General features: G+C 42.1%; 1 protein-coding gene across 2 annotated transcripts in view; it reads right to left on the reverse strand.

Moving 5' to 3' along the window:
* The window catches only part of atg16l2 (autophagy related 16 like 2), a 71497-nt gene that overhangs the window by 26779 nt on the left and 17426 nt on the right, over window positions 1–27292 (reverse strand). For both annotated transcript variants that reach the window (XM_045724879.2, XM_045724876.2), the window contains 7 exons: window positions 24353–24464; window positions 18648–18753; window positions 17800–17870; window positions 15809–15880; window positions 13582–13702; window positions 12742–12847; window positions 867–1016 (listed from right to left, as the gene is read on the reverse strand). In XM_045724879.2, coding sequence (XP_045580835.1) covers window positions 867–1016; window positions 12742–12847; window positions 13582–13702; window positions 15809–15880; window positions 17800–17870; window positions 18648–18753; window positions 24353–24464 — 738 coding nt within the window. The remainder of the gene's footprint in view (window positions 1–866; window positions 1017–12741; window positions 12848–13581; window positions 13703–15808; window positions 15881–17799; window positions 17871–18647; window positions 18754–24352; window positions 24465–27292) is intronic.

Genomic DNA, 27292 nt, shown 5'->3' on the forward strand with positions numbered 1-27292 from the left:
GAACTAGAGATAGTCCAGGGTTAGTTCTATAGTGGAGGAGAGAACTAGAGATAGTCCAGGGTTAGTTCTATAGTGGAGGAGAGAACTAGAGATAGTCCAGGGTTAGTTCTATAGCGGAGGAGAGAACTAGAGATAGTCCAGGGTTAGTTCTATAGCGGAGGAGAGAACTAGAGATAGTCCAGGGTTAGTTCTATAGTGGAGGAGAGAACCAGAGATAGTCCAGGGTTAGTTCTATAGCGGAGGAGAGAACTAGAGATAGTCCAGGGTTAGTTCTATAGCGGAGGAGAGAACTAGAGATAGTCCAGGGTTAGTTCTATAGCGGAGGAGAGAACTAGAGATAGTCCAGGGTTAGTTCTATAGTGGAGGAGAGAACTAGAGATAGTCCAGGGTTAGTTCTATAGTGGAGGAGAGTCATGTCAGAGATAGGCCAAAGGCTGTCAGTTGGTGATATTGAGTCTTTTCCATCTTACCGTCCAAACACATTGTCTGCACCCGGGCAATACACTGGTATCCCCCCCCCCCCCCCCCCCCCGTGGACCGCTTCGTACCTAATACATTTTCCATTCAGGCTGCAAAGGAGTCGATTTCCTCCTTAACTAGCAACATTTGGAAGTAGTTTTAGCTATTAGCATTGTGGTGTTTCATAAATAAAGTACACATATTTTGCCAAGATTTTTTCCCACCTTCTTGCCATTATATTTAGTTAAGGAGGAAATCGACTCCTTTGCAGCCTGAATGGAGAATTTATTAGGTACGAAGCGGTCCACGGGGGGGGGGGGGGGATACCAGTGTATTGTCCGGCTGCAGACAATGTGTTTGGACGGTAAGATGGAAAAGACTCAATATCGCTGCACCGGTCAGGCTACCTGAAGCATATCCTGGAGTTGTTCATGCGAAGGTCGACCACCTGCAGACTCTCGTCTCTGGAGCAGCTGAGGAGCTGGCGGTGGTCTGTAGAGATGTCCAGAGATGTTACTTTCCCCTGGAGAGGAACCTCCTGGGTACAGCTGGCAGCCCTGGGGAGGAGGGGAGGGAGGCGGGGGGAGAGAGGAGGGGGGAGAGAGAGAGAGAGAGAGAGAGAGAGAGAGAGAGAGAGGAGGGGGGAGAGAGAGGAGCGGGGAGAGAGAGAGAGAGAGAGAGAGAGGAGGGGGGAGAGAGAGAGAGAGAGAGGAGGGGAGAGAGAGAGAGGAGGGGGGAGAGAGAGAGAGAGAGAGAGAGAGAGGAGGGGGGAGAGAGAGAGAGAGAGGAGGGGAGAGAGAGAGAGGAGGGGGGAGAGAGAGAGAGAGAGAGAGAGAGAGAGAGAGAGAGAGAGAGAGGAGGGGGTAAGGCAGTGAGTCACATCTCAACACGGTCTAGTAGAATGTTCCTTACTGTACTGTATGTAACATAGCAATGTTCCTTACTGTACTGTATGTAACATAGCAATGTGCCTTACTGTACTATATGTAACATAGCAATGTTCCTTACTGTACTGTATGTAACATAGCAATGTTCCTTACTGTACTGTATGTAACATAGCAATGTGCCTTACTGTACTGTATGTAACATAGCAATGTGCCTTACTGTACTATATGTAACATAGCAATGTGCCTTACTGTACTGTATGTAACATAGCAATGTTCCTTACTGTACTGTATGTAACATAGCAATGTGCCTTACTGTACTGTATGTAACATAGCAATGTGCCTTACTGTACTATATGTAACATAGCAATGTTCCTTACTGTACTGTATGTAACATAGCAATGTTCCTTACTGTACTGTATGTAACATAGCAATGTGCCTTACTGTACTGTATGTAACATAGCAATGTTCCTTACTGTACTGTATGTAACATAGCAATGTGCCTTACTGTACTGTATGTAACATAGCAATGTGCCTTACTGTACTGTATGTAACATAGCAATGTGCCTTACTGTACTGTATGTAACATAGCAATGTGCCTTACTGTACTGTATGTAACATAGCAATGTGCCTTACTGTACTGTATGTAACATAGCAATGTGCCTTACTGTACTGTATGTAACATAGCAATGTGCCTTACTGTACTGTATGTAACATAGCAATGTGCCTTACTGTACTGTAGCAGGTAGCAATGTGCCTTACTGTACTGTATGTAACATAGCAATGTTCCTTACTGTACTGTATGTAACATAGCAATGTGCCTTACTGTACTGTATGTAACATAGCAATGTGCCTTACTGTACTGTATGTAACATAGCAATGTGCCTTACTGTACTGTATGTAACATAGCAATGTGCCTTACTGTACTGTATGTAACATAGCAATGTGCCTTACTGTACTGTATGTAACATAGCAATGTGCCTTACTGTACTGTATGTAACATAGCAATGTGCCTTACTGTACTGTATGTAACATAGCAATGTGCCTTACTGTACTGTATGTAACATAGCAATGTGCCTTACTGTACTGTATGTAACATAGCAATGTGCCTTACTGTACTGTATGTAACATAGCAATGTGCCTTACTGTACTGTATGTAACATAGCAATGTGCCTTACTGTACTGTATGTAACATAGCAATGTGCCTTACTGTACTGTAGCAGGTAGTGTTAGGGTGTAAAGGTTATGGTTATGCAGGTCTATTGTAGGGTTAGGGTGTAAAGGATAGGGTTGTGTAGGTCTATTGTAGGGTTAGGGTTAGGGTTATGCAGGTCTATTGTAGGGTTAGGGTGTAAAGGTTAGGGTTATGCAGGTCTATTGTAAGGTTAGGGTGTAAAGGTTAGGGTTATGCAGGTCTATTGTAGGGTTAGGGTGTAAAGGTTAGGGTTATGCAGGTCTATTGTAAGGTTAGGGTTAGGGTTATGCAGGTCTATTGTAGGGTTAGGGTGTAAAGGTTAGGGTTATGCAGGTCTATTGTAGGGTTAGGGTGTAAAGGTTAGGGTTATGCAGGTCTATTGTAAGGTTAGGGTGTAAAGGTTAGGGTTATGCAGGTCTATTGTAGGGTTAGGGTGTAAAGGTTAGGGTTATGCAGGTCTATTGTAGGGTTAGGGTGTAAAGGTTAGGGTTATGCAGGTCTATTGTAAGGTTAGGGTTAGGGTTATGCAGGTCTATTGTAAGGTTAGGGTTAGGGTTATGCAGGTCTATTGTAGGGTTAGGGTGTAAAGGTTAGGGTTATGCAGGTCTATTGTAGGGTTAGGGTGTAAAGGTTAGGGTTATGCAGGTCTATTGTAAGGTTAGGGTGTAAAGGTTAGGGTTATGCAGGTCTATTGTAGGGTTAGGGTGTAAAGGTTAGGGTTATGCAGGTCTATTGTAGGGTTAGGGTGTAAAGGTTAGGGTTATGCAGGTCTATTGTAAGGTTAGGGTTAGGGTTATGCAGGTCTATTGTAAGGTTAGGGTTAGGGTTATGCAGGTCTATTGTAGGGTTAGGGTGTAAAGGTTAGGGTTATGCAGGTCTATTGTAGGGTTAGGGTGTAAAGGTTAGGGTTATGCAGGTCTATTGTAAGGTTAGGGTGTAAAGGTTAGGGTTATGCAGGTCTATTGTAGGGTTAGGGTGTAAAGGTTAGGGTTATGCAGGTCTATTGTAGGGTTAGGGTGTAAAGGTTAGGGTTATGCAGGTCTATTGTAAGGTTAGGGTGTAAAGTTAGGGTTATGCAGGTCTATTGTAGGGTTAGGGTGTAAAGGTTAGGGTTATGCAGGTCTATTGTAGGGTTAGGGTGTAAAGGTTAGGGTTATGCAGGTCTATTGTAAGGTTAGGGTGTAAAGGTTAGGGTTATGCAGGTCTATTGTAGGGTTAGGGTGTAAAGGTTAGGGTTATGCAGGTCTATTGTAAGGTTAGGGTGTAAAGGTTAGGGTTATGCAGGTCTATTGTAGGGTTAGGGTGTAAAGGTTAGGGTTATGCAGGTCTATTGTAGGGTTAGGGTGTAAAGGTTAGGGTTATGCAGGTCTATTGTAGGGTTAGGGTGTAAAGGTTAGGGTTATGCAGGTCTATTGTAGGGTTAGGGTGTAAAGGTTAGGGTTATGCAGGTCTATTGTAAGGTTAGGGTGTAAAGGTTAGGGTTATGCAGGTCTATTGTAGGGTTAGGGTGTAAAGGTTAGGGTTATGCAGGTCTATTGTAGGGTTAGGGTGTAAAGGTTAGGGTTATGCAGGTCTATTGTAGGGTTAGGGTGTAAAGGTTAGGGTTATGCAGGTCTATTGTAGGGTTAGGGTGTAAAGGTTAGGGTTATGCAGGTCTATTGTAGGGTTAGGGTGTAAAGGTTAGGGTTATGCAGGTCTATTGTAGGGTTAGGGTGTAAAGGTTAGGGTTATGCAGGTCTATTGTAGGGTTAGGGTGTAAAGGATAGGGTTATGCAGGTCTATTGTAAGGTTAGGGTTAGGGTTATGCAGGTCTATTGTAAGGTTAGGGTGTAAAGTTAGGGTTATGCAGGTCTATTGTAGGGTTAGGGTGTAAAGGATAGGGTTATGCAGGTCTGTTGTAAGGTTAGGGTTAGGGTTATGCAGGTCTGTTGGGCTGTAGCGATTCACTAAATGAACACCAAATATGCAGCGTAGCAAATTTCCCCAATGTCATAACAGAGACAACCCCAAAGCAGAAGGGGTGTGGATGTGGAGAGAGACTACTATGTGGGTTGACTGTTGCTAAGCGACAGTGGAACATGAGAGTCTGCAGTTGAGGACTAGCAGGGGAGTGAAAGAGAGATGTCAGAAAGACTGGCTCTGCTCCTGCTTGGAGCTAACAACAACCACCATCACCTCCAACACACAGAACACAGCAAGGGATAGAGAACATGTTCATCTAGGGACAATATCATGTCCACGGTAATGTAGAGAATAAAGACAATATAATGTCCATGGTAATGTAGAGAATAAAGACAATATAATGTCCATGGTAATGTAGAGAATAAAGACAATATAATGTACATGGTAATGTAGAGAATAAAGACAATATAATGTCCATGGTAATGTAGAGAATATAGACAATATAATGTCCATGGTAATGTAGAGAATAAAGACAATATAATGTACATGGTAATGTAGAGAATAAAGACAATATAATGTCCATGGTAATGTAGAGAATATAGACAATATAATGTTCATGGTAATGTAGAGAATAAAGACAATATAATGTCCATGGTAATGTAGAGAATAAAGACAATATAATGTCCATGGTAATGTAGAGAATAAAGACAATATAATGTCCATGGTAATGTAGAGAATAAAGACAATATAATGTCCATGGTAATGTAGAGAATAAAGACAATATAATGTCCATGGTAATGTAGAGAATAAAGACAATATAATGTCCATGGTAATATAGAGAATAAAGACAATATAATGTCCATGGTAATGTAGAGAATATAGACAATATAATGTCCATGGTAATGTAGAGAAGAGACAATAGAATGCCCATGGTAATGTAGAGAATAAAGACAATATAATGTCCATGGTAATGTAGAGAAGAGACAATAGAATGTCCATGGTAATGTAGAGAAGAGACAATAGAACGTCCATGGTAATGTAGAGAAGAGACAATAGAATGTCCATGGTAATGTAGAGAATAAAGACAATATAATGTACATGGTAATGTAGAGAATAAAGACAATATAATGTCCATGGTAATGTAGAGAATATAGACAATATAATGTTCATGGTAATGTAGAGAATAAAGACAATATAATGTCCATGGTAATGTAGAGAATAAAGACAATATAATGTCCATGGTAATGTAGAGAATAAAGACAATATAATATCCATGGTAATGTAGTGAAGAGACAATATAATGTCCATGGTAATGTAGAGAATATAGACAATATAATGTTCATGGTAATGTAGAGAATAAAGACAATATAATGTCCATGGTAATGTAGAGAATAAAGACAATATAATGTCCATGGTAATGTAGAGAATAAAGACAATATAATGTCCATGGTAATGTAGAGAATAAAGACAATATAATGTCCATGGTAATGTAGAGAATAAAGACAATATAATGTCCATGGTAATATAGAGAATAAAGACAATATAATGTCCATGGTAATGTAGAGAATATAGACAATATAATGTTCATGGTAATGTAGAGAATAAAGACAATATAATGTCCATGTTAATGTAGAGAATAAAGACAATATAATGTCCATGGTAATGTAGAGAATAAAGACAATATAATGTCCATGGTAATGTAGAGAAGAGACAATAGAACGTCCATGGTAATGTAGAGAAGAGACAATAGAATATCCATGGTAATGTAGAGAATATAGACAATATAATGTCCATGGTAATGTAGAGAATAAAGACAATATAATGTCCATGGCAATGTAGAGAGAATATACAATATAATGTCCATGGTAATGTAGAGAGAAGAAAGACAATATAATGTCCATGGCAATGTAGAGAGAATATACAATATAATGTCCATGGCAATGTAGAGAGAATATACAATATAATGTCCATGGTAATGTAGAGAGAATAAAGACAATATAATGTCCATGGTAATGTAGAGAAGAGACAATAGAACGTCCATGGTAATGTAGAGAATATAGACAATATAATGTCCATGGCAATGTAGAGAGAATATACAATATAATGTCCATGGTAATGTAGAGAGAAGAAAGACAATATAATGTCCATGGTAATGTAGAGAGGTGACAATATAATGTCCATGGTAATGTAGAGAAGAAAGACAATATAATGTCTATGGTAATGTAGAGAATAAAGACAATATAATGGCCATGGTAATGTAGAGAATAAAGACAATATAATGTCCATGGTAATGTAGAGAATATAGACAATATAATGTTCATGGTAATGTAGAGAATAAAGACAATATAATGTTCATGGTAATGTAGAGAATAAAGGCAATATAATGTCCATGGTAATGTAGAGAATAAAGACAATATAATGTCCATGGTAATGTAGTGAAGAGACAATATAATGTCCATGGTAATGTAGAGAATAAAGACAATATAATGCCCATGGTAATGTAGAGAATAAAGACAATATAATGTCTATGGTAATGTAGAGAATAAAGACAATATAACATCCATGGTAATGTAGAGAGAAGAGACAATAGAATGTCCATGGTAATGTAGAGAGAAGCAATTAGATATAATGTACTAAATGGCAGATCAGAGAGAGGAGAGCTGAACAGGATCATATCTCTAGTATGTTCTGTGGTGATCTCCGTCATCTGTCAGCTATACAAGTGGATCTATGATCGGCTATGAAAAAGCCAACTGACATTTACTCCTGAGGTGCTGACTTGTTGCACCCTCCACAACCACTGTGATTATTATTATTTGACCCTGCTGGTCATTTATGAACATTTGAACATCTTGGCCATGTTCTGTTATAATCTCCACCCGGCACAGCCAGAAGAGGACTGGCCACCCCTCATAGCCTGGTTCCTCTCTAGGTTTCTAATCTCCACCCGGCACAGCCAGAAGAGGACTGGCCACCCCTCATAGCCTGGTTCCTCTCTAGGTTTCTAATCTCCACCCGGCACAGCCAGAAGAGGACTGGCCACCCCTCATAGCCTGGTTCCTCTCTAGGTTTCTTCCTAGGTTTTGGCCTGGGAGTTTTTCCTAGCCACCGTGCTTCTACACCTGCATTGCTTGCTGTTTGGGGTTTTAGGCTGGGTTTCTGTACAGCACTTTGAGATATCAGCTGATCTACGAAGGGTTTTATAAATACATTTGATTTTGATTTGATCTACTGTAATGTAAGGAAAAAGACAGACACTGAGCATTATGACCATGATAATAGCCCAAATCATAACACGTAATGATAATGCTAATTCATTTGGACATCGCCATTACAACTATATCAGGATGGATTAAAAAAATATAACTGGCTCGGGTATCAATTATCCACATTACTGTGAAGGTGTTAACAGTACGTCAGTTAGCCCAGCTGATACCAAACAGAAGAGGCTATATCCAGCATTAGCTAACCCTAAATTTACCATCAGCTAACCTTAACCCTATAGCTACTGTTAGCTAACCCTAACCCCATAGCTACTGTTAGCTAACCTTATAGCTACCGTTAGCTAACCCTAAATCTACTGTCAGCTAACCCTAAATCTACTGTCAGCTAACCCTATAGCTACTGTTAGCTAACCCTAAATCTACTGTTAGCTAACACTATAGCTACCGTTAGCTCCTAGACATTTAGATTTCACAATAACAGCATTTACAGTTGACCGGGGCAGCTCTAGCAGGGCAGAAATTTGACTTGTTGGAAAGGCGGCATCCTATAACGGTGCCACATTGAAAGTCGCTAAGCTCTTCAAAAAGGCCATTCTACTAACAGAGTTTGTCTATGGAGATTGCATGGCTGTGTGCTCGGGTGCAGCTGAAATAGCCGAATCTACTATTTTGAAGGGTTGTCCGCATACTTTTGTATATATAGTGCATCTACCATTAGCCAGTGTTGTAGTCGAGTCACTAAACCTCAAGTCTGAGTCAAGTCCCAAGTCCGAGTCAAGTCCCGAGTCTCCATGGTTGAAGTCCGAGTCGAGTCCAGATCCGAGTCACCAATAGTCGAGTCACACGTCCATCAATTTATAATAGGTCTTATTAGGCAATTGTTTCTAGTTGCCACCAGATGGCAGTATATCGCCACTCACTCATGGAAAAAAAACTAACTTGCTATTCATCACACCCTCAAGTTCTACTTATTTACTGCATAAATGAATGGTAAGTCTGGCTCTCAGCTACTTTTTTCAGCTCTCAGCTCCTTTTTCTTTTTTTGGTAATCGCCCACTGATATGTGTAAATGTTTTATTTCAGAGTGAAAACTAAAGGGAGACTTGGCTATGGGATGCAGGGGGGAACGTGGGAGGGTAGAGTGAGATGACGCATTCAACAACAGCCTACGTTTCTATCCTCAAGGAGAGTGAGAGAGACAAATACCTAGAATGTTGTTCTATTAAACTAAATACTAGTATTGTTTACAATTTCATAAAACAGTTTGTTTATTTCTTAACTAGGCAAAGCTAAATAGTAGGCTGGTGACAGGGAAGGAAGAGAGTCGCTTGCGTGATGTGTAGCTTATGATTGGAGGCTGAGCCAGAGCCTGCCTGCGCAAAATCCTCGCTTTCTCCCCCGCAGCTCACCAGCTGATGTAGGCTTTGTGTGCCGTCTGCTCACCCAGGGTGCCTAATATTCAGCTTTTTATTGTAGCCTATCCAGTCCAAGTGCAAACACAAGTCAAGAGAAGGCAAGTCTGAGTCACTAATGGTCAAGAAAGTGAGTCTGAGTCACCAGTGGTCAAGAAGGCGAGTCCGAATGTGTCACCATTGGTCAAGGAGGCGAGTCCGAGTGAGTCACCATTGGTCAAGAAGGCGAGTCCGAGTGAGTCACCAATTGGTCAAGAAGGCGAGTCCGAGTGAGTCACCAATTGTCAAGTCTAAGTCGAGTCACGAAAATCTCAGAGTCTCCGAGTCCGAGTCGTGGACTCAAGTACTATAACACTGCCGTTAGCTAACCCTATAGTTGCCGGAGAAACAGACATGTAGTCAGGGTTAGAGGTTAGGAGGAGAAACAGACATGTAGTCAGGGTTAGAGGTTAGGAGGAGAAACAGACATGTAGTCAGGGTTAGAGGTTAGGAGGAGAAACAGACATGTAGTCAGGGTTAGAGGTTAGGAGGAGAAACAGACATGTAGTCAGGGTTAGAGGTTAGGAGGAGAAACAGACATGTAGTCAGGGTTAGAGGTTAGGAGGAGAAACAGACATGTAGTCAGGGTTAGAGGTTAGGAGGAGAAACAGACATGTAGTCAGGGTTAGAGGTTAGGAGGAGAAACAGACATGTAGTCAGGGTTAGAGGTTAGGAGGAGAAACAGACATGTAGTCAGGGTTAGAGGTTAGGAGGAGAAACAGACATGTAGTCAGGGTTAGAGGTTAGGAGGAGAAACAGACATGTAGTCAGGGTTAGAGGTTAGGAGGAGAAACAGACATGTAGTCAGGGTTAGAGGTTAGGAGGAGAAACAGACATGTAGTCAGGGTTAGAGGTTAGGAGGAGAAACAGACATGTAGTCAGGGTTAGAGGTTAGGAGGAGAAACAGACATGTAGTCAGGGTTAGAGGTTAGGAGGAGAAACAGACATGTAGTCAGGGTTAGAGGTTAGGAGGAGAAACAGACATGTAGTCAGGGTTAGAGGTTAGGAGGAGAAACAGACATGTAGTCAGGGTTAGAGGTTAGGAGGAGAAACAGACATGTAGTCAGGGTTAGAGGTTAGGAGGAGAAACAGACATGTAGTCAGGGTTAGAGGTTAGGAGGAGAAACAGACATGTAGTCAGGGTTAGAGGTTAGGAGGAGAAACAGACATGTAGTCAGGGTTAGAGGTTAGGAGGAGAAACAGACATGTAGTCAGGGTTAGAGGTTAGGAGGAGAAACAGACATGTAGTCAGGGTTAGAGGTTAGGAGGAGAAACAGACATGTAGTCAGGGTTAGAGGTTAGGAGGAGAAACAGACATGTAGTCAGGGTTAGAGGTTAGGAGGAGAAACAGACATGTAGTCAGGGTTAGAGGTTAGGAGGAGAAACAGACATGTAGTCAGGGTTAGAGGTTAGGAGGAGAAACAGACATGTAGTCAGGGTTAGAGGTTAGGAGGAGAAACAGACACTGAGGTAGAACTCATCTGGCAAAATCTGAGGTCATTATTCTGATTTCACTAAGTCATCTCAGAATAAAACCAGACAGGTTCAGTCTTTAAGAGCTAGACGCTTCAGACCTCAAAGAATCAACAGTCACAGACAACTTAGTGCAAGATAAAAATAACATACTGGCCAGAACAGAGTAGTGCCATATTATATTATATTAGTACATATTATGGTTAGGGTTACATCTATATGGGTAGGGTTACATCTATATGGGTAGGATTACAGCTATATGGGTAGGGTTACATCTATATGGGTAGGATTACAGCTATATGGGTAGGGTACATCTATATGGGTAGGGTTACATCTATATGGGTAGGGTTACATCTATATGGGTAGGGTTACATCTATATGGGTAGGGTTACATCTATATGGGTAGGGTTACATCTATATGGGTAGGAGTACATCTATATGGGTAGGGTTACAGCTATATGGGTAGGGTTACATCTATATGGGTAGGGTTACATCTATATGGGTAGGGTTACATCTATATGGGTAGGGTTACATCTATATGGGTAGGAGTACATCTATATGGGTAGGGTTACATCTATATGGGTAGGGTTACATCTATATGGGTAGAGTTACATCTATATGGGTAGGATTACAGCTATATGGGTAGGGTTACATCTATATGGGTAGGATTACAGCTATATGGGTAGGGTTACATCTATATGGGTAGGGTTACATCTATATGGGTAGGGTTACATCTATATGGGTAGGGTTACAGCTATATGGGTAGGGTTACATCTATATGGGTAGGATTACAGCTATATGGGTAGGGTTACATCTATATGGGTAGGAGTACAGCTATATGGGTAGGGTTACATCTATATGGGTAGGGTTACAGCTATATGGGTAGGGTTACATCTATATGGGTAGGGTTACAGCTATATGGGTAGGGTTACATCTATATGGGTAGGGTTACAGGGTTACAGCTATATAGGTAGGGTTACAGCTATATGGGTAGGGTTACTATATGGGTAGGCTTACAGCTATATGGGTAGGAGTACATCTATATGGGTAGGGTTACAGCTATATGGGTAGGGTTACATCTATATGGGTAGGGTTACATCTATATGGGTAGGATTACAGCTATATGGGTAGGGTTACATCTATATGGGTAGGAGTACATCTATGTGGGTAGGGTTACATCTTATGGGTAGAGTTACATCTATATGGGTAGGGTTACATCTATATGGGTAGGGTTACATCTATAGGGTAGGGTTACAGCTATATGGGTAGGGTACAGCTATATGGGTAGGGTTACAGCTATTGGGTAGGGTTACAGCTATATGGGTAGGGTTACAGCTATATGGGTAGGGTTACAGGGTTACATCTATATGGGTAGGAATACAGCTATATGGGTAGGATTACATCTATATGGGTAGGGTTACAGCTATATGGGTAGGGTTACAGGGTTACATCTATATGGGTAGGGTTATAGGGTTACATCTATATGGGTATGTTTACATCTATATGGGTAGGGTTACATCTATATGGGTAGGATTACAGCTATATGGGTAGGAGTACAGCTATATGGGTAGGGTTACATCTATATGGGTAGGATTACAGCTATATGGGTAGGGTTACAGGGTTACATCTATATGGGTAGGGTTATAGGGTTACAGCTATATGGGTAGGATTACATCTATATGGGTAGGGTTACAGCTATATGGGTAGGATTACAGCTATATGGGTAGGAGTACAGCTATATGGGTAGGAGTACAGCTATATGGGTAGGGTTACATCTATATGGGTAGGGTTACAGCTATATGGGTAGGGTTACAGGGTTACAGCTATATGGGTAGGAGTACATCTATATGGGTAGGGTTACATCTATATGGGTAGGGTTACAGCTATATGGGTAGGGTTACATCTATATGGGTAGGATTACAGCTATATGGGTAGGAGTTACATCTATATGGGTAGGAATACAGCTATATGGGTAGGGTTACATCTATATGGGTAGGATTACAGCTATATGGGTAGGGTTACAGGGTTACAGCTATATGGGTAGGGTTACATCTATATGGGTAGGGTTACAGCTATATGGGTAGGTTACAGGGTTACAGCTATATGGGTAGGGTTACAGCTAGATGGCTAGGGTTAGATGGGAGTGCTCCTACCTGCTGTCCCAGAAGCGTATCTTCCTGTCATAGTGTCCACTGACGATGACGTGCTCAGAACACACCACATCACTGCAGTAAGATAGAACCTCAATGGTCTGGATACCTGGGGGGGGAGAGACAGAACCTCAATGGTCTGGATACCTGGGGGGGGAGAGACAGAACCTCAATGGTCTGGATACCTGGGGGGAGACATAGAACCTCAATGGTCTGGATACCTGGGGGGAGACATAGAACCTCAATGGTCTGGATACCTGGGGGCCTCAATGGTCTGGATACCTGGGGGGAGACATAGAACCTCAATGGTCTGGATACCTGGGGGGAGAGAGATAGAACCTCAATGGTCTGGATACCTGGGGAGAGATAGAACCTCTATGGTCTGGATACCTGGGGGGGAAGAACCTCAATGGTCTGGATACCTGGGGGGAGAGACAGAACCTCAATGGTCTGGATACCCTGGGGGGAGACATAGAACCTCAATGGTCTGGATACCTGGGGGGGAGAGAGATAGAACCTCAATGGTCTGGATACCTGGGGAGAGATAGAACCTCAATGGTCTGGATACCTGGGGGGAGAGAGATAGAACCTCAATGGTCTGGATACCTGGGGGGAGAGATAGAACCTCAATGGTCTGGATACCTGGGGGGAGAGATATAGAACCTCAATGGTCTGGATACCTGGGGGGAGAGATAGAACCTCAATGGTCTGGATACCTGGGGGGAGAGATATAACCTCATTGGTCTGGATACCTGGGGGGGAGACTTTGTCCCTTTCCCTGAAAGATTACGGCCAGGGTCACTGTAGGGTCAAGGGTTAGAGTAAGGTCAGTCAATAACTTACAAGCAGCGCGGTGGAGATCCCAGATCTTGACGGTCCTGTCTGCGCTTCCTGTCACCACCTGGCGCAGGCTGCATTTAAACTTGGCTGCTGTCACTTTACGTGAGTGGCCTGTCAGAGTGAGCTGTAGAGTTGCCAAACACACACACAAAGTATTCCACAGCTGGGTCATTATTCTAAATAAGAGTATGCATCTTTCTGTACTCATCACTCTCTCTCTCCAATCTCTCCTGTCTTTCTACACTCATCACTCTCTCCTATCTTTCTACACTCATCACTCTCTCTCCAATCTTTCTACACTCATCACTCTATCTTTCTACACTCATCACTCTCTCTCCAGTCTTTCTACACTCATCACTCTCTCTCCAATCTCTCCAGTCTTTCTACACTCATCACTCTCTCTCCAATCTCTCCAATCTTTCTACACTCACTCACTCTCTCTCCAATCTCTCCAGTCTTTCTACACTCATCACTCTCTCTCCAATCTCTCCAGTCTTTCTACACTCATCACTCTCTCCAATCTCTCCAGTCTTTCTACACTCATCACTCTCTCTCCAATCTCTCCAGTCTTTCTACACTCATCACTCTCTCTCCAATCTCTCCTGTCTTTCTACACTCATCACTCTCTCTCCAATCTCTCCAGTCTTTCTACACTCATCACTCTCTCTCCAATCTCTCCTGTCTTTCAACACTCATCACTCTCTCTCCAATCTCTCCAATCTTTCAACACTCATCACTCTATCTTTCTACACTCATCACTCTCTCTCCAATCTCTCCTGTCTTTCTACACTCATCACTCTCTCTCCAATCTCTCCAGTCTTTCTACACTCATCACTCTCTCTCCAATCTCTCCAGTCTTTCAACACTCATCACTCTCTCTCCAATCTCTCCAGTCTTTCTACACTCATCACTCTCTCTCCAGTCTTTCTAAACAAAAGTCTAATAAAAACAGACTATTAACCCAGTTCTCCACCCACAATCTTTTGAATTATGAATCATTCTTTTGTTTCAAAACATTGTCTGGAAACAGTTTTATAAGAAATGTTCCTATTAAGTCAACCAACACCTGGGAGTAAAAGGGAGCTTGTCATTGGAACGAACTGCAAAAATCACTGAAGCTGGAGACTCATATCTCCCTCACTAACTTTAAGCACCAGCTGTCAGAGCAGCTCACAGATCACTGCACCTGTACATAGCCCATCTGTAAATAGCCCATCCAACTACCTCATCCCCATACTGTATTTATTTATTTATATTGCTCCTTTGCACCCCAGTATCTCTACTTGCACACTCATCTTCTGCACATTCTACCATTCCAGTGTTTAATTGCTATATTGTAATTACTTCGCCACCATGGCCTATTTATTGCCTTTACCTCCCTTATCTTAACCTCATTTGCTCACACTGTGTGTAGACATTCTCTATTGTATTATTGACTGTATGTTTGTTTATTCCATGTGTAACTCTGTGTTGTTGTATGTTGTCGAATCTGCATTGCTTTATCTTGGCCAGGTCGCAATTGTAAATGAGAACTTGTTCTCAACTGGCCCACCTGGTTAAATAAAGGACTTGTTCTCAACTGGCCCACCTGGTTAAATAAAGGACTTGTTCTCAACTGGCCTACCTGGTTAAATAAAGGACTTGTTCTCAACTGGCCTACCTGGTTAAATAAAGGACTTGTTCTCAACTGGCCTACCTGGTTAAATAAAGGACTTGTTCTCAACTGGCCTACCTGGTTAAATAAAGGACTTGTTCTCAACTGGCCTACCTGGTTAAATAAAGGACTTGTTCTCAACTAGCCTAACCTGGTTAAATAAAGGACTTGTTCTCAACTGGCTAACCTGGTTAAATAAAGGACTTGTTCTCAACTGGCCTACCTGGTTAAATAAAGGACTTGTTCTCAACTGGCCTACCTGGTTAAATAAAGGACTTGTTCTCAACTGGCCAACCTGGTTAAATAACGGACTTGTTCTCAACTGGCCTACCTGGTTAAATAAAGGACTTGTTCTCAACTGGCCAACCTGGTTAAATAAAGGACTTGTTCTCAACTGGCCAACCTGGTTAAATAACGGTGAAATAAAATAAGAAAAATAGAAAATGACACTACACTGTTCTGTCTACATTACACAGACGCTGATCCTATCCAGCTCCACAATACATATGTGTGTGTAATTGTGTGTGTGTGTGTGTAAGCGTGCTGATGACAGTATCAGCCTGGTTGCTTGGTTACCTTGGGAGCAGAGTCATCCAGCCGCCAGAACAGAGCTGATTTATCATATGACGCTGCTAAAACCCTGGTGCCCTGATGATGGGTTAGACACACACACACACACACACACACACACACACACACACACACACACACACACACACACACACACACACACACACACGGATCATTTCACCACATTCTATCACTAAGCATCCCCAGGACACTGAGAACAGCTCCAGGTCCAATCAGCGGTACAGAACAGTGGTGCTTCATCATCAGGAGCAGACAGACAGATAAACCACCGGAGGTGAATCATCTCGAGTCATATTACAGCGTAGCGTATGGTGCATATCAGCGCTAGTCAGATTACAGTGGATAGCATCTCTAGTCATCTTATAGTGTAGATCAGCTCTAGTCAGATTACAGTGTAGTGTATGGTGTGTATCATCTCTAGTCCGAGTAGAGTGTATATCATCTCTAGTCATATTACAGTGTAGTGTATGGTGTGTATCATCTCTAGTCATATTATAGTGTATATCATCTCTAGTCATATTACAGTGTAGTGTATGGTGTGTATCATCTCTAGTCATATTATAGTGTATATCATCTCTAGTCATATTATAGTGTAGTGTATGGTGTATATCATCTCTAGTCATATTATAGTGTATATCATCTCTAGTCATATTACAGTGTAGTGTATGGTGTATATCATCTCTAGTCATATTATAGTGTATATCATCTCTAGTCATATTACAGTGTAGTGTATGGTGTGTATCATCTCTAGTCATATTATAGTGTAGTGGTGGTGTAGTGGTAGTGTAGTGTAGTGGTGGTATAGTGGTAGTGTAGTGTAGTGTAGTGATGGTGTAGTGTAGCGGTGGTGAAGTGTAGTGGTGGTGTAGTGTAGTGATGGTGTAGTGTAGTGTAGTGCTGGTGTAGTGTAGTGGTGGTATAGTGGTAGTGTAGTGTAGTGATGGTGTAGTGTAGTGCTGGTGTAGTGTAGTGATGGTGTAGTGTAGTGTAGTGGTGGTGTAGTGTAGTGGTGGTGTAGTGTAGTGGTGGTTTAGTGTACTGTAGTGATGTAGTGTAGTGTAGTGGTGGTGTAGTGTAGTGTAGTGTAGTGGTGGTGTAGTGTAGTGATGGTGTAGTGTAGTGGTGGTGTAGTGTAGTGTGGTGTAGTGTAGTGGTGGTGTAGTGTAGTGGTGGTGTAGTGTAGTGTACTGTAGTGTAGTGTGGTGTAGTGTAGTGGTGGTTTAGTGTACTGTAGTGATGTAGTGTAGTGGTGGTGTAGTGTAGTGGTGGTGTAGTGTAGTGTAGTGGTGGTGAGGTGTAGTGTAGTGGTGGTGTAGTGTAGTGTAGTGGTGGTGTAGTGTAGTGTAGTGGTGATTTAGTGTAGTGGTGATGTAGTGTAGTGGTGATTTAGTGTACTGTAGTGGTGTAGTGTAGTGGTGTAGTGTAGTGGTGTAGTGTAGTGGTGTAATGCTGTGATGTAGTGTAGTGTAGTGTAGTGGTGATGTAGTGTAGTGGTGATGTAGTGTAGTGGTGTAGTGTAGTGTAGTGGTGTAATGCTGTGATGTATGTAGTGGTGATGTAGTGATGTAGTGTAGTGGTGATGTAGTGTAGTGATGTAGTGTAGTGATGTAGTGTAGTGTAGTGGTGATGTAGTGTAGTGGTGTAGTGTAGTGATGTAGTGTAGGGGTGTAGTGTAGTGGTGATGTAGTGTAGTGGTGATGTAGTGTAGTGGTGATGTAGTGTAGTGGTGATGTAGTGTAGTGGTGTAGTGTAGTGATGTAGTGTAGGGGTGTAGTGTAGTGGTGATGTAGTGTAGTGGTGATGTAGTGTAGTGGTGATGTAGTGTAGTGTTGTAGTGGTAGTGAGTGTAGTGTAGTGGTGTAATGTAGTGATGTAGTGTAGTGGTGATTTAGTGTAGTGGTGTTGTAGTGTAGTGTTGTAGTGTAGTGGTGTAGTGTAGTGCTGGTGTTGTGGTGTAATGCTGTGTGTTGTCTTACTGTTTGGTCAAACTCTATGCTGGTTATTCCTTCGTTGCTGCCATCTAGTGTACCTCTGTTGTGGAGCATGCCTGGAAACATGGAAACAAGGGAGCATGTTATATAATGTCTACAAGTGGAGGTGGGTGGTGATGGTGTTGGTGGTAGCAGTAGTAGTAGGAGTGCCTTGGATAATGTCGTGTATTGTGGTGGTTGCAGCAGTAGTAGTAGTAGTAGTAGTAGTAGTAGTAGTAGTAGTAGTAGCAGTATTAGTAGTTGTAGTAGTAGTAGTAGTAGTAGTAGTAGTAGTAGTAGTAGTAGTGCCTTGGATAATGTAATGTATTGTGGTGGTTGCAGCAGTAGTAGTAGGAGTGCCTTGAATAATGTCATGTATTGTGGTGGTTGCAGCAGCAGTAGTAGTAGTAGTATTAGTAGTTGTAGTAGCAGTATTAGTAGTAGTAGTACTAGTAGTAGTAGTACCTTGGATAATGTAATGTATTGTGGTGGTTGCAGCAGTAGTAGTAGTAGTAGTAGTAGTAGTAGTAGTAGTAGCAGTATTAGTAGTAGTAGTAGTAGTAGTAGCAGCAGCAGTAGTAGTAGTAGTAGTAGTAGTAGTAGTAGTGCCTTGGATAATGTCATGTATTGTGGTGGTTGCAGCAGCAGTAGTAGTAGTAGTAGTAGTAGTACTAGTAGTAGTAGTACGTAGTAGTAGTAGTAGTACTAGTAGTAGTAGTAGTAGTAGTAGTAGTAGTAGTAGTAGTAGTACTAGTAGTAGTAGCAACAGTAGTGAGATGTAGCCATATTCATTATGTACAGTAGTGTAAGGTGGTTAATGATGCATAGGTCTACACACACACACATTCCCATACCTGCTTTAACATCCCACAGCTTAATGGATCTGTCTGTCCCTCCAGTAGCAAGCAGGTTACAACTGGAGCTGAACCTCACTGCATTAATGCCCAACTCATGGGCATCCTGGATGGAGAGAACAACTCAATCATTAACACAGAGTTACATAAACTGAGTGTACAAAACATTACAAACACCTTCCTAATATTGAGTTATACCCCCTTTTGCCCTCAGAACAGCCTCAATTAGTTAGGGGCATGGACTCCACAGCCGTTCCATAGGGATGCTGGCTCATTTTGACTCCTATAGAGCCCCACTGTGCAGTTGTCATAATACCCATAAAACCTAGCGGTCAAACAGGGAAATGGTTCCAATTGTTTTTCCACTATGATTTTTTTCCCATAGGAGATTTTATTAACACTTAAAATAAGGGCTGCGTTTCGTGTAGGCTTACTATGGCGTGACATTTCGTGTAGGCTTACTATGGCGTGACATTTTGATTACCATGTAAATCTCTCTCATACAAGGTAACTTTTATCAATATATTCGGCTCTATTTACTCTCAGATTCGAAAAATTGTAATTATTTACATTTTAGTCATTTAGCAGACACTCTTATCCAGAGCGATGTACAGTAGTGAATGCATGCATTTACGTACTGGTCGCCCCGTGGGAATTGAACTGACAACCCTGGCATTGCAAGTGCCATGCTCTACCAACTGAGCCACACGGGACATCAGTTAATTACTACACTGAACAAAAATATAAACACAACATGCAACAATTTCAAAGATTTTACTGAGTTACAGTTCATATAAGGAAATCAGTCTATTGAAATAAATTCCTTAGGCCCTAATCTATGGATTTCACATGACTGGGAATACAGATATGCATATGTTGGTCAGATACCTTAAAAAAAAGGTAAGGGCGTGGATCAGAAAACCAGTCAGTATCTGGTGTGACCACCATTTGCCTCATGCAGCGTGACACATCTCCTTCACATCTAGAGTTGATCAGGCTGTTGATTGTGGCCTGTGGAATGTTGTCCCACCTCCTCTTCAACGGCTGTGCGAACTTGCTGGATATTGGCGTGAACTGGAACACGCGGTCGAAAACAAGTCGATCCAGAGCATCCCAAACATGCTCAATGGCTGACATGTCGGGTGAGTATGCAGGCCATGGAAGAACGGGAACATATTTGCGACATGGTGCTGTGCATTATCATGCTGAAACATGAGGTGATGGCGGAGGATGAATGGCACGACAATGGGCCTCAGGATCTCGTCACGGTATCTCTGTGCATTTAAACTGCCATTGATAAAACGCAACTATGTTCGTTGTCCATAGATTATGCCTGGCCATACCCTAACCCCACTACTACTACCATGAGGCATTTGCCCAATGAAGCGGGTTACGACGCCGAACTGCAGTCAAGTCAAGACCCTGGTGAGGGCGCCGAGCACGCAGATGAGCTTCCCTGAGACAGTTACTGACAGTTTGTGAAGAAATCCTTTTGTTGTCCAAACCCACAGTTTCATCAGCTGTCCAGTCTCAGACGATCCCGCAGGTGAAGAAGTCGGATGTGCTGGTCCTGGGCTGGCGTGGTTGCACGTTGTTTACGGTTGTGAGGCTAGTTGGACATACTGCCAAATTCTCTAAAACGACGTTGGAGGCGGCTTATGGTAGAGAAATGAACATTAATTTATCTAGCAAAAGCTCAGGTGGATGTTCCTGCAGTCAGCATGCCAATTGCATGCTCCCTCAAAACTTGAGACATCTGTGGCATTGTGTTGTGACAACTGCACACTTTAGAGTGGCCTTTTATTGTCCCCCAGCACAAGGTGCACCTGTGTAATGATCATGCTGTGTAATCAGATTATTGCATGGATGTGAACAACATTTTAGAGAAAAAAAGCCTTTTGCGAATATGGAACATTTCTGGGATCTTTTTATTTCAGCTCATGAAACATGTTTCTATTTTTGTTCAGTGTAAATGATCTAACATTAGTTAATCGAGAGATTCATACCTTTGCCTCGATTCGTCAGTGTCATCCAGATCATCATGGTATTTGTAGTTCTTTATGATAGCCACATGACCAGTTAATTAGCATTTCATTTCATTTGACAAGTCACCTTGTCCTAGAGAGATTTACATAGGTTATCAAAACGTCACGCCAGGGTACGCCTACACGAAACACAGCCCTTATTTTAAGTGTTTCTAAAATCTCCTATGAGGGGAAAAATGAATGGTGGAAAAACGATTGGAACCATTTCCCTGTTTGACCGCTAGGTTTTATGGGTACTATGACTCGTACTGTGGTACTCTATGCTTCCCACAGTTGTGTCAATTTTGCTGCATGTCCTTTGGGTGTGGTGGACCATTCTTGATCCTCACGGGAAACTGTTGTGCGTGAAAAACACAGCAGCGTTGTAGTTTTTGACACGCTGAAACCGGTGCGCCCGACACCTACTACCGTACCCCATTCAAAGGCACTTCAAAATGTTGTCTGCCCCATTCACCCTCTGAACGGCACACATACACAATCCATGTCTCAATTATCTCAAGGCTTAAAAATCCTGGTGACATCAATAAGGGATCATAACTTTCACCTGGATTCACCTGGTCAGTTTATGTCACGGAAAGAGAGCGTGTTCCTAATGTTTTGTACACTCAGTGTATATTACCAGTTAATCATTAATCAAATCAAATGTATTTATAAAGCCCTTTTTACATCAGCAGATGTCACAAAGTGCTGTACAGAAACCCAGTCTAAAACCACAAACAGCAAGCAATGCAGAAGTAGAAGCACGTTGGCTAAGGAAAAACTCCCTAGAAATGCAGGAACCTAGGAAGAAACCGAGAGAGGAACCAGGCACTGAATGGTTGACCAGTCCTTTTACCAGCTCAAGGTTAGAGCGTCGTGAAACACACTTTCCATGCCGTGCATTATTTTTCCATATGAATGAATAGCACTTTGTTGATGATCCCTTACTTCATCAACAGGTTACAATGTCAATGTGTCTCAGTGTGAGTGTTCTGATGCTGCAGATATAAACTACTTACTTCTTAGAAACAAAGTGAGTGACTCAAACATAAAAAAATAATTATATATACTTCCTGTATGTGGTCTGGGCCCACATACAGCATTGGACAGGATTAAATGCCTTAGAAATATAATGAATAGAACAGATGTACCCATTCAAGTCAATTATTAGTCCGTTCTATGTCTAAAATGTTTACGTATTTAATGAGTCTTAATGATGGTGTGGTGCTGTGACATTCTGTCTCTTGGTGTCTTAATGAGTCTTAATGATAGGTGAAAATCCAGATAGATAACATCAGAAAAACTGGGCTCATTTCAGATGTGACATTAATCTGTAAACAAAAAACAACAGGCAGTCTCACAAAACAACCGTGGTGACTGTGATATGATATGGAAACCGACCGTTAAATAGGGCCCTATTTCCTGAGCGAGCCACACCAAATGAGTAACATTTAAATCATAATGGAGAATGAGCAGACAGCCACAGCACAGAGTTAATGCAGATCACACTGACTATATGACACTTCTCCAAATAAGGAAGTGGTAAGGTGGGAGGAGGCAGGAAGCAAGAGGGCACCTTCCTTGGGCTAGCGGATCATGCTAGTTCCTCTGTGGCTGCGTGGGCTTGGCCATTCAAATGAAAATGTCCCCCGAGCAGTGACAGAGTCCCAGTAACAGAGCTGTTGTGTGTGACAGAGAGGAGTCTGTTCAGAAACACACAGAGGAACTCTGTCCTCTCAGAGAGCACGGATCAGGAAAGGCTAACCACTCACCAGGGGCTTCCTGTATCCTTCCACCACCTCTATTTACATGGTAATAACAAAGGCCTGAATAGTTCCTAATGTGGCCCTGCCCTGATACAATGGACCGATATGCGTCAGTCTTAATGTGGTTTTCCTGCTGTAGCAAACTGTCTCAAATTAATATCCTACATCTGTAGTGGTAAGAAATAAGGTAAATGACAGGCGACCGTTGAATCACTAGTGAATCACCAGTGTCTAGCAGGGACCCTGGCAGCGAGACAGATCCCTACACGGTTAAGGTTAAAGGTCATGGTAACGATATAAGGATATATATATTTTTTTTTTTTAACGTATCATGTTCAAATCATCTATAAGTGACTTTGTTGAGATTCACAATACATTTTAGATACTTTCTGATGATTTGGACATGATGCCTCGAAACATTCTTATATATCGGTACCATTACTTGAATGGGGATTTGTGTAAACAGTGCCAGGGAAATAAAACCAAAAGATTGGAAGGCTGTCATACCATGCCCATAGACTGCTGACAGGGTAAGGAAACCAATGTGTCATTTGGGTGAACCCTTTAAAGCTGCAAATATGAAACTTTTGGGCGACCTGACCAGATTCACATAGAAATGTGAGTTATAGATCTAGATGTGACGTAGTGCCCACTTTGGCTTGTGAGCGCTTCTTTAAAATCTACAGGCTGAAATTATACAAAAGTTCAACAGTGCATATTTACGGTCTTACCAGGACATGCAGGGTTAAGGTTAGGCTTTATGTCTTACCAGGACATGCAGGGTTAGGGTTAAGGTTAAGCTTTATGTCTTACCAGGACATGCAGGGTTAGGGTTAAGGTTAAGCTTTATGTCTTACAAGGAAATGCATGGTTAAGGTTAAGCTTTATGTCTTACCAGGACATGCAGGGTTAGGGTTAAGGTTAAGCTTTATGTCTTACCAGGAAATGCATGGTTAAGGTTAAGCTTTATGTCTTACCAGGACATGCAGGGTTAGGGTTAAGGTTAAGCTTTATGTCTTACCAGGACATGCAGGGTTAGGGTTAAGGTTAAGCTTTATGTCTTACCAGGACATGCAGGGTTAAGGTTAGGCTTTATGTCTTACCAGGACATGCAGGGTTAGGGTTAAGGTTAAGCTTTATGTCTTACCAGGACATGCAGGGTTAGGGTTAAGGTTAAGCTTTATGTCTTACAAGGAAATGCATGGTTAAGGTTAAGCTTTATGTCTTACCAGGACATGCAGGGTTAGGGTTAGGCTTTATGTCTTACCAGGACATGCAGGGTTAAGGTTAAGCTTTATGTCTTACCAGGACATGCAGGGTTAGGGTTAAGGTTAAGCTTTATGTCTTACCAGGACATGCAGGGTTAAGGTTAAGCTTTATGTCTTACCAGGACATGCAGGGTTAAGGTTAAGGTTAGGCTTTATGTCTTACCAGGACATGCAGGGTTAAGGTTAAGCTTTATGTCTTACCAGGACATGCAGGGTTAAGGTTAAGGTTAGGCTTTATGTCTTACCAGGACATGCAGGGTTAGGGTTAGGGTTAAGGTTAAGCTTTATGTCTTACCAGAACATGCAGGGTTAGGGTTAGGGTTAAGGTTAAGCTTTATGTCTTACCAGGACATGCAGGGTTAGGGTTAGGGTTAAGGTTAAGCTTTATGTCTTACCAGGACATACAGGGTTAGGGTTAAGGTTAAGCTTTATGTCTTACCAGGACATGCAGGGTTAAGGTTAGGCGTTATGTCTTACCAGGACATGCAGGGTTAGGGTTAGGCTTTATGTCTTACCAGCACATGCAGGGTTAAGGTTAGGCGTTATGTCTTACCAGGACATGCAGGGTTAGGGTTAAGGTTAAGCTTTATGTCTTACCAGGACATGCAGGGTTAGGGTTAAGGTTAAGGTTAGGCTTTATGTCTTACCAGGACATGCAGAGCCCTAGCAGGGACCCTGGCAGCCAGACAGATCCCTACGGGAACATACAGCTCCTCCTCCAGACTCAGACACAGCGAGTTCCCCCGACGCTTCTTTCTACTAAGAAACACAACATAACAGAACTCAGTTAGCGCCAGGAGTTTTTCCTGACCAAGTGGCCCTACCAGGATACAATCTGCGCCCTATACCTATCGCAGTGCTCGACTTGGGCAGGAGTTCACCTGAGCTGAATACCGGCACCTCAAATGTTCTACTGTTTGAGTTCCTGTTCCTCTTATAGAATATTATCTCTAAAGTATTGTGGAGTTCCTGTTCCTCTTATAGAATATTATCTCTAAAGTATTGTGGAGTTCCTGTTCCTCTTATAGAATATTATCTCTACAGTATTGTGGAGCACCTGTTCCTCTTATAGAATATTATCTCTACAGTATTGTACAGTTCCCGTTCCTCCTTATAGAATATTATCTCTAAAGTATTGTAGAGTTCCTGTTCCTCTTATAGAATATTATCTCTAAAGTATTGTAGAGTTCCTGTTCCTCTTATAGAATATTATCTCTAAAGTATTGTGGAGCTCCTGTTCCTCTTATAGAATATTATCTCTAAAGTATTGTGGAGTTCCTGTTCCTCTTATAGAATATTATCTCTAAAGTATTGTGGAGCTAATGCACCTAAATATAAAACAGTACCCAAAATGAGTACCGGAACCTATTTCAGTCCAAGTCAAGACTTTCTCGTAGGACATAGGCCCTACATTTTCCCCAGTTAAAATCATTGTAATGTACAGTAACTAGGGCCAGGGTTTTTTCCTGATGATCATGGTAAAAACAAAGTAAAGTATATTTCAGCCTTCAGAGGAGATGGACAAGGGGCAGAGGCGCGCGCGCGCGCGCGCGCGCTGTCTGTCTGTCTGTCTGTATCTGTCTACCTGAAATATAACAGTATGAGGCACACCCCAGAACTGTGGGTTAAAGACATACTGTATGATGAGACTAAGAAATGTGCAGATTATGTGTCTATATATATATCTGCCATCTGGCTGTAAAATGTATACATAAGCAAACCGAGATGTAATGTTTGCTAGCATAAATCAGCAAGGCTGCTGGAAAAGGAGAAGCATGTGAATGAAGTGGAGTTGTTGATGAGTGTATGACTGCCAATGGAGTGACCAAGACAGCAGAAATGGCTGATGTGTCACTATGCGTCAATAACCTAGTATGTACACTATGAAGGAAGATGAGAGAGAAGAGGAAGAGGAGGAAGGGTTAGGGAAGAAATAATCATCAATGTTCATGAGAAGGAGAAAAAGTTTCTTACTGATTGAGCTCAGTAGGAGCTAACATTAGCAGACTAATGTCTGGACTACGTGAAGCAAGAGCCAAATATCTATATATTCTGCATGTTACATTACATGTAACTCATTTCATTATGAGGAATAACTTAAAAACATTCATATTATTCTGTCTACGTAACCATAGAACACTCATATTATTCTGTCTATGTAACCATAGAACCACAAAACATCATATTATTCTGTCTATGTAACCACAGAACATTCATATTATTCTGTCTATGTAACCACAGAACATTCATATTATTCTGTCTATGTAACCATAGAACCACAAAACTTCATATTATTCTGTCTATGTAACCACAGAACATTCATATTATTCTGTCTATGTAACCACAGAACATTCATATTATTCTGTCTATGTAACCACAGAACATTCATATTATTCTGTCTATGTAACCACAGAACCATAGAACATTCATATTATTCTGTCTATATAACCACAGAACATTCATATTTTTCTGTCTATGTAACCATAGAATCACAGAACATTCATATTATTCTGTCTATGTAACCACAGAACATTCATATTATTCTGTCTATGTAACCACAGAACATTCATATTATTCTGTCTATGTAACCACAGAACATTCATATTATTCTGTCTATGTAACCACAGAACATTCATATTATTCTGTCTATATTATTCTGTCTATGTAACCACAGAACATTCATATTATTCTGTCTATGTAACCACAGAACATTCATATTATTCTGTCTATATTATTCTGTCTATGTAACCACAGAACATTCATATTATTCTGTCTATGTAACCACAGAACCACAGAACATTCATATCACCACTCTAAACTCCAAGCATCTGCCTCTAACCCTAGGAAGCTCTTCGCTACCTTCTCCTCCCTCCTGAATCCTCCTCCCCCTCCCCCCCCTCCTCCCTCTCTGCGGATGACTTCGTCAACCATTTTGAAAAGAAGGTTGACGACATCCGATCCTCGTTTGCTAAGTCAAACGACACCGCTGGTCCTGCTCACACTGCCCTACCCTGTGCTTTGACCTCTTTCTCCCCTCTCTCTCCAGATGAAATCTCGCGTCTTGTGACGGCCGGCCGCCCAACAACCTGCCCACTTGACCCTATCCCCTCCTCTCTTCTCCAGACCATTTCCGGAGACCTTCTCCCCTACCTCACCTCGCTCATCAACTCATCCTTGACCGCTGGCTACGTCCCTTCCGTCTTCAAGAGAGCGAGAGTTGCACCCCTTCTGAAAAAACCTACACTCGATCCCTCCGATGTCAACAACTACAGACCAGTATCCCTTCTTTCCTTTCTCTCCAAAACTCTTGAACGCGCCGTCCTTGGCCAGCTCTCTTGCTATCTCTCTCAGAATGACCTTCTTGATCCTAATCAGTCAGGTTTCAAGACTGGGCATTCAACTGAGACTGCTCTTCTCTGTGTCACGGAGGCTCTCCGCACTGCTAAAGCTAACCCTCTCCTCTGCTCTCATCCTTCTAGACCTATCTGCTGCCTTTGATACCGTGAACCATCAGATCCTCCTCTCCACCCTCTCCGACCTGGGCATCTCCGGCGCGGCCCACGCTTGGATTGCGTCCTACCTGACAG

This window comes from Salmo salar, chromosome 09, assembly GCF_965601325.2.
Source record: "Salmo salar chromosome 09, fSalSal1, whole genome shotgun sequence".
Classification (NCBI taxonomy): Eukaryota; Metazoa; Chordata; class Actinopteri; order Salmoniformes; family Salmonidae; genus Salmo; species Salmo salar.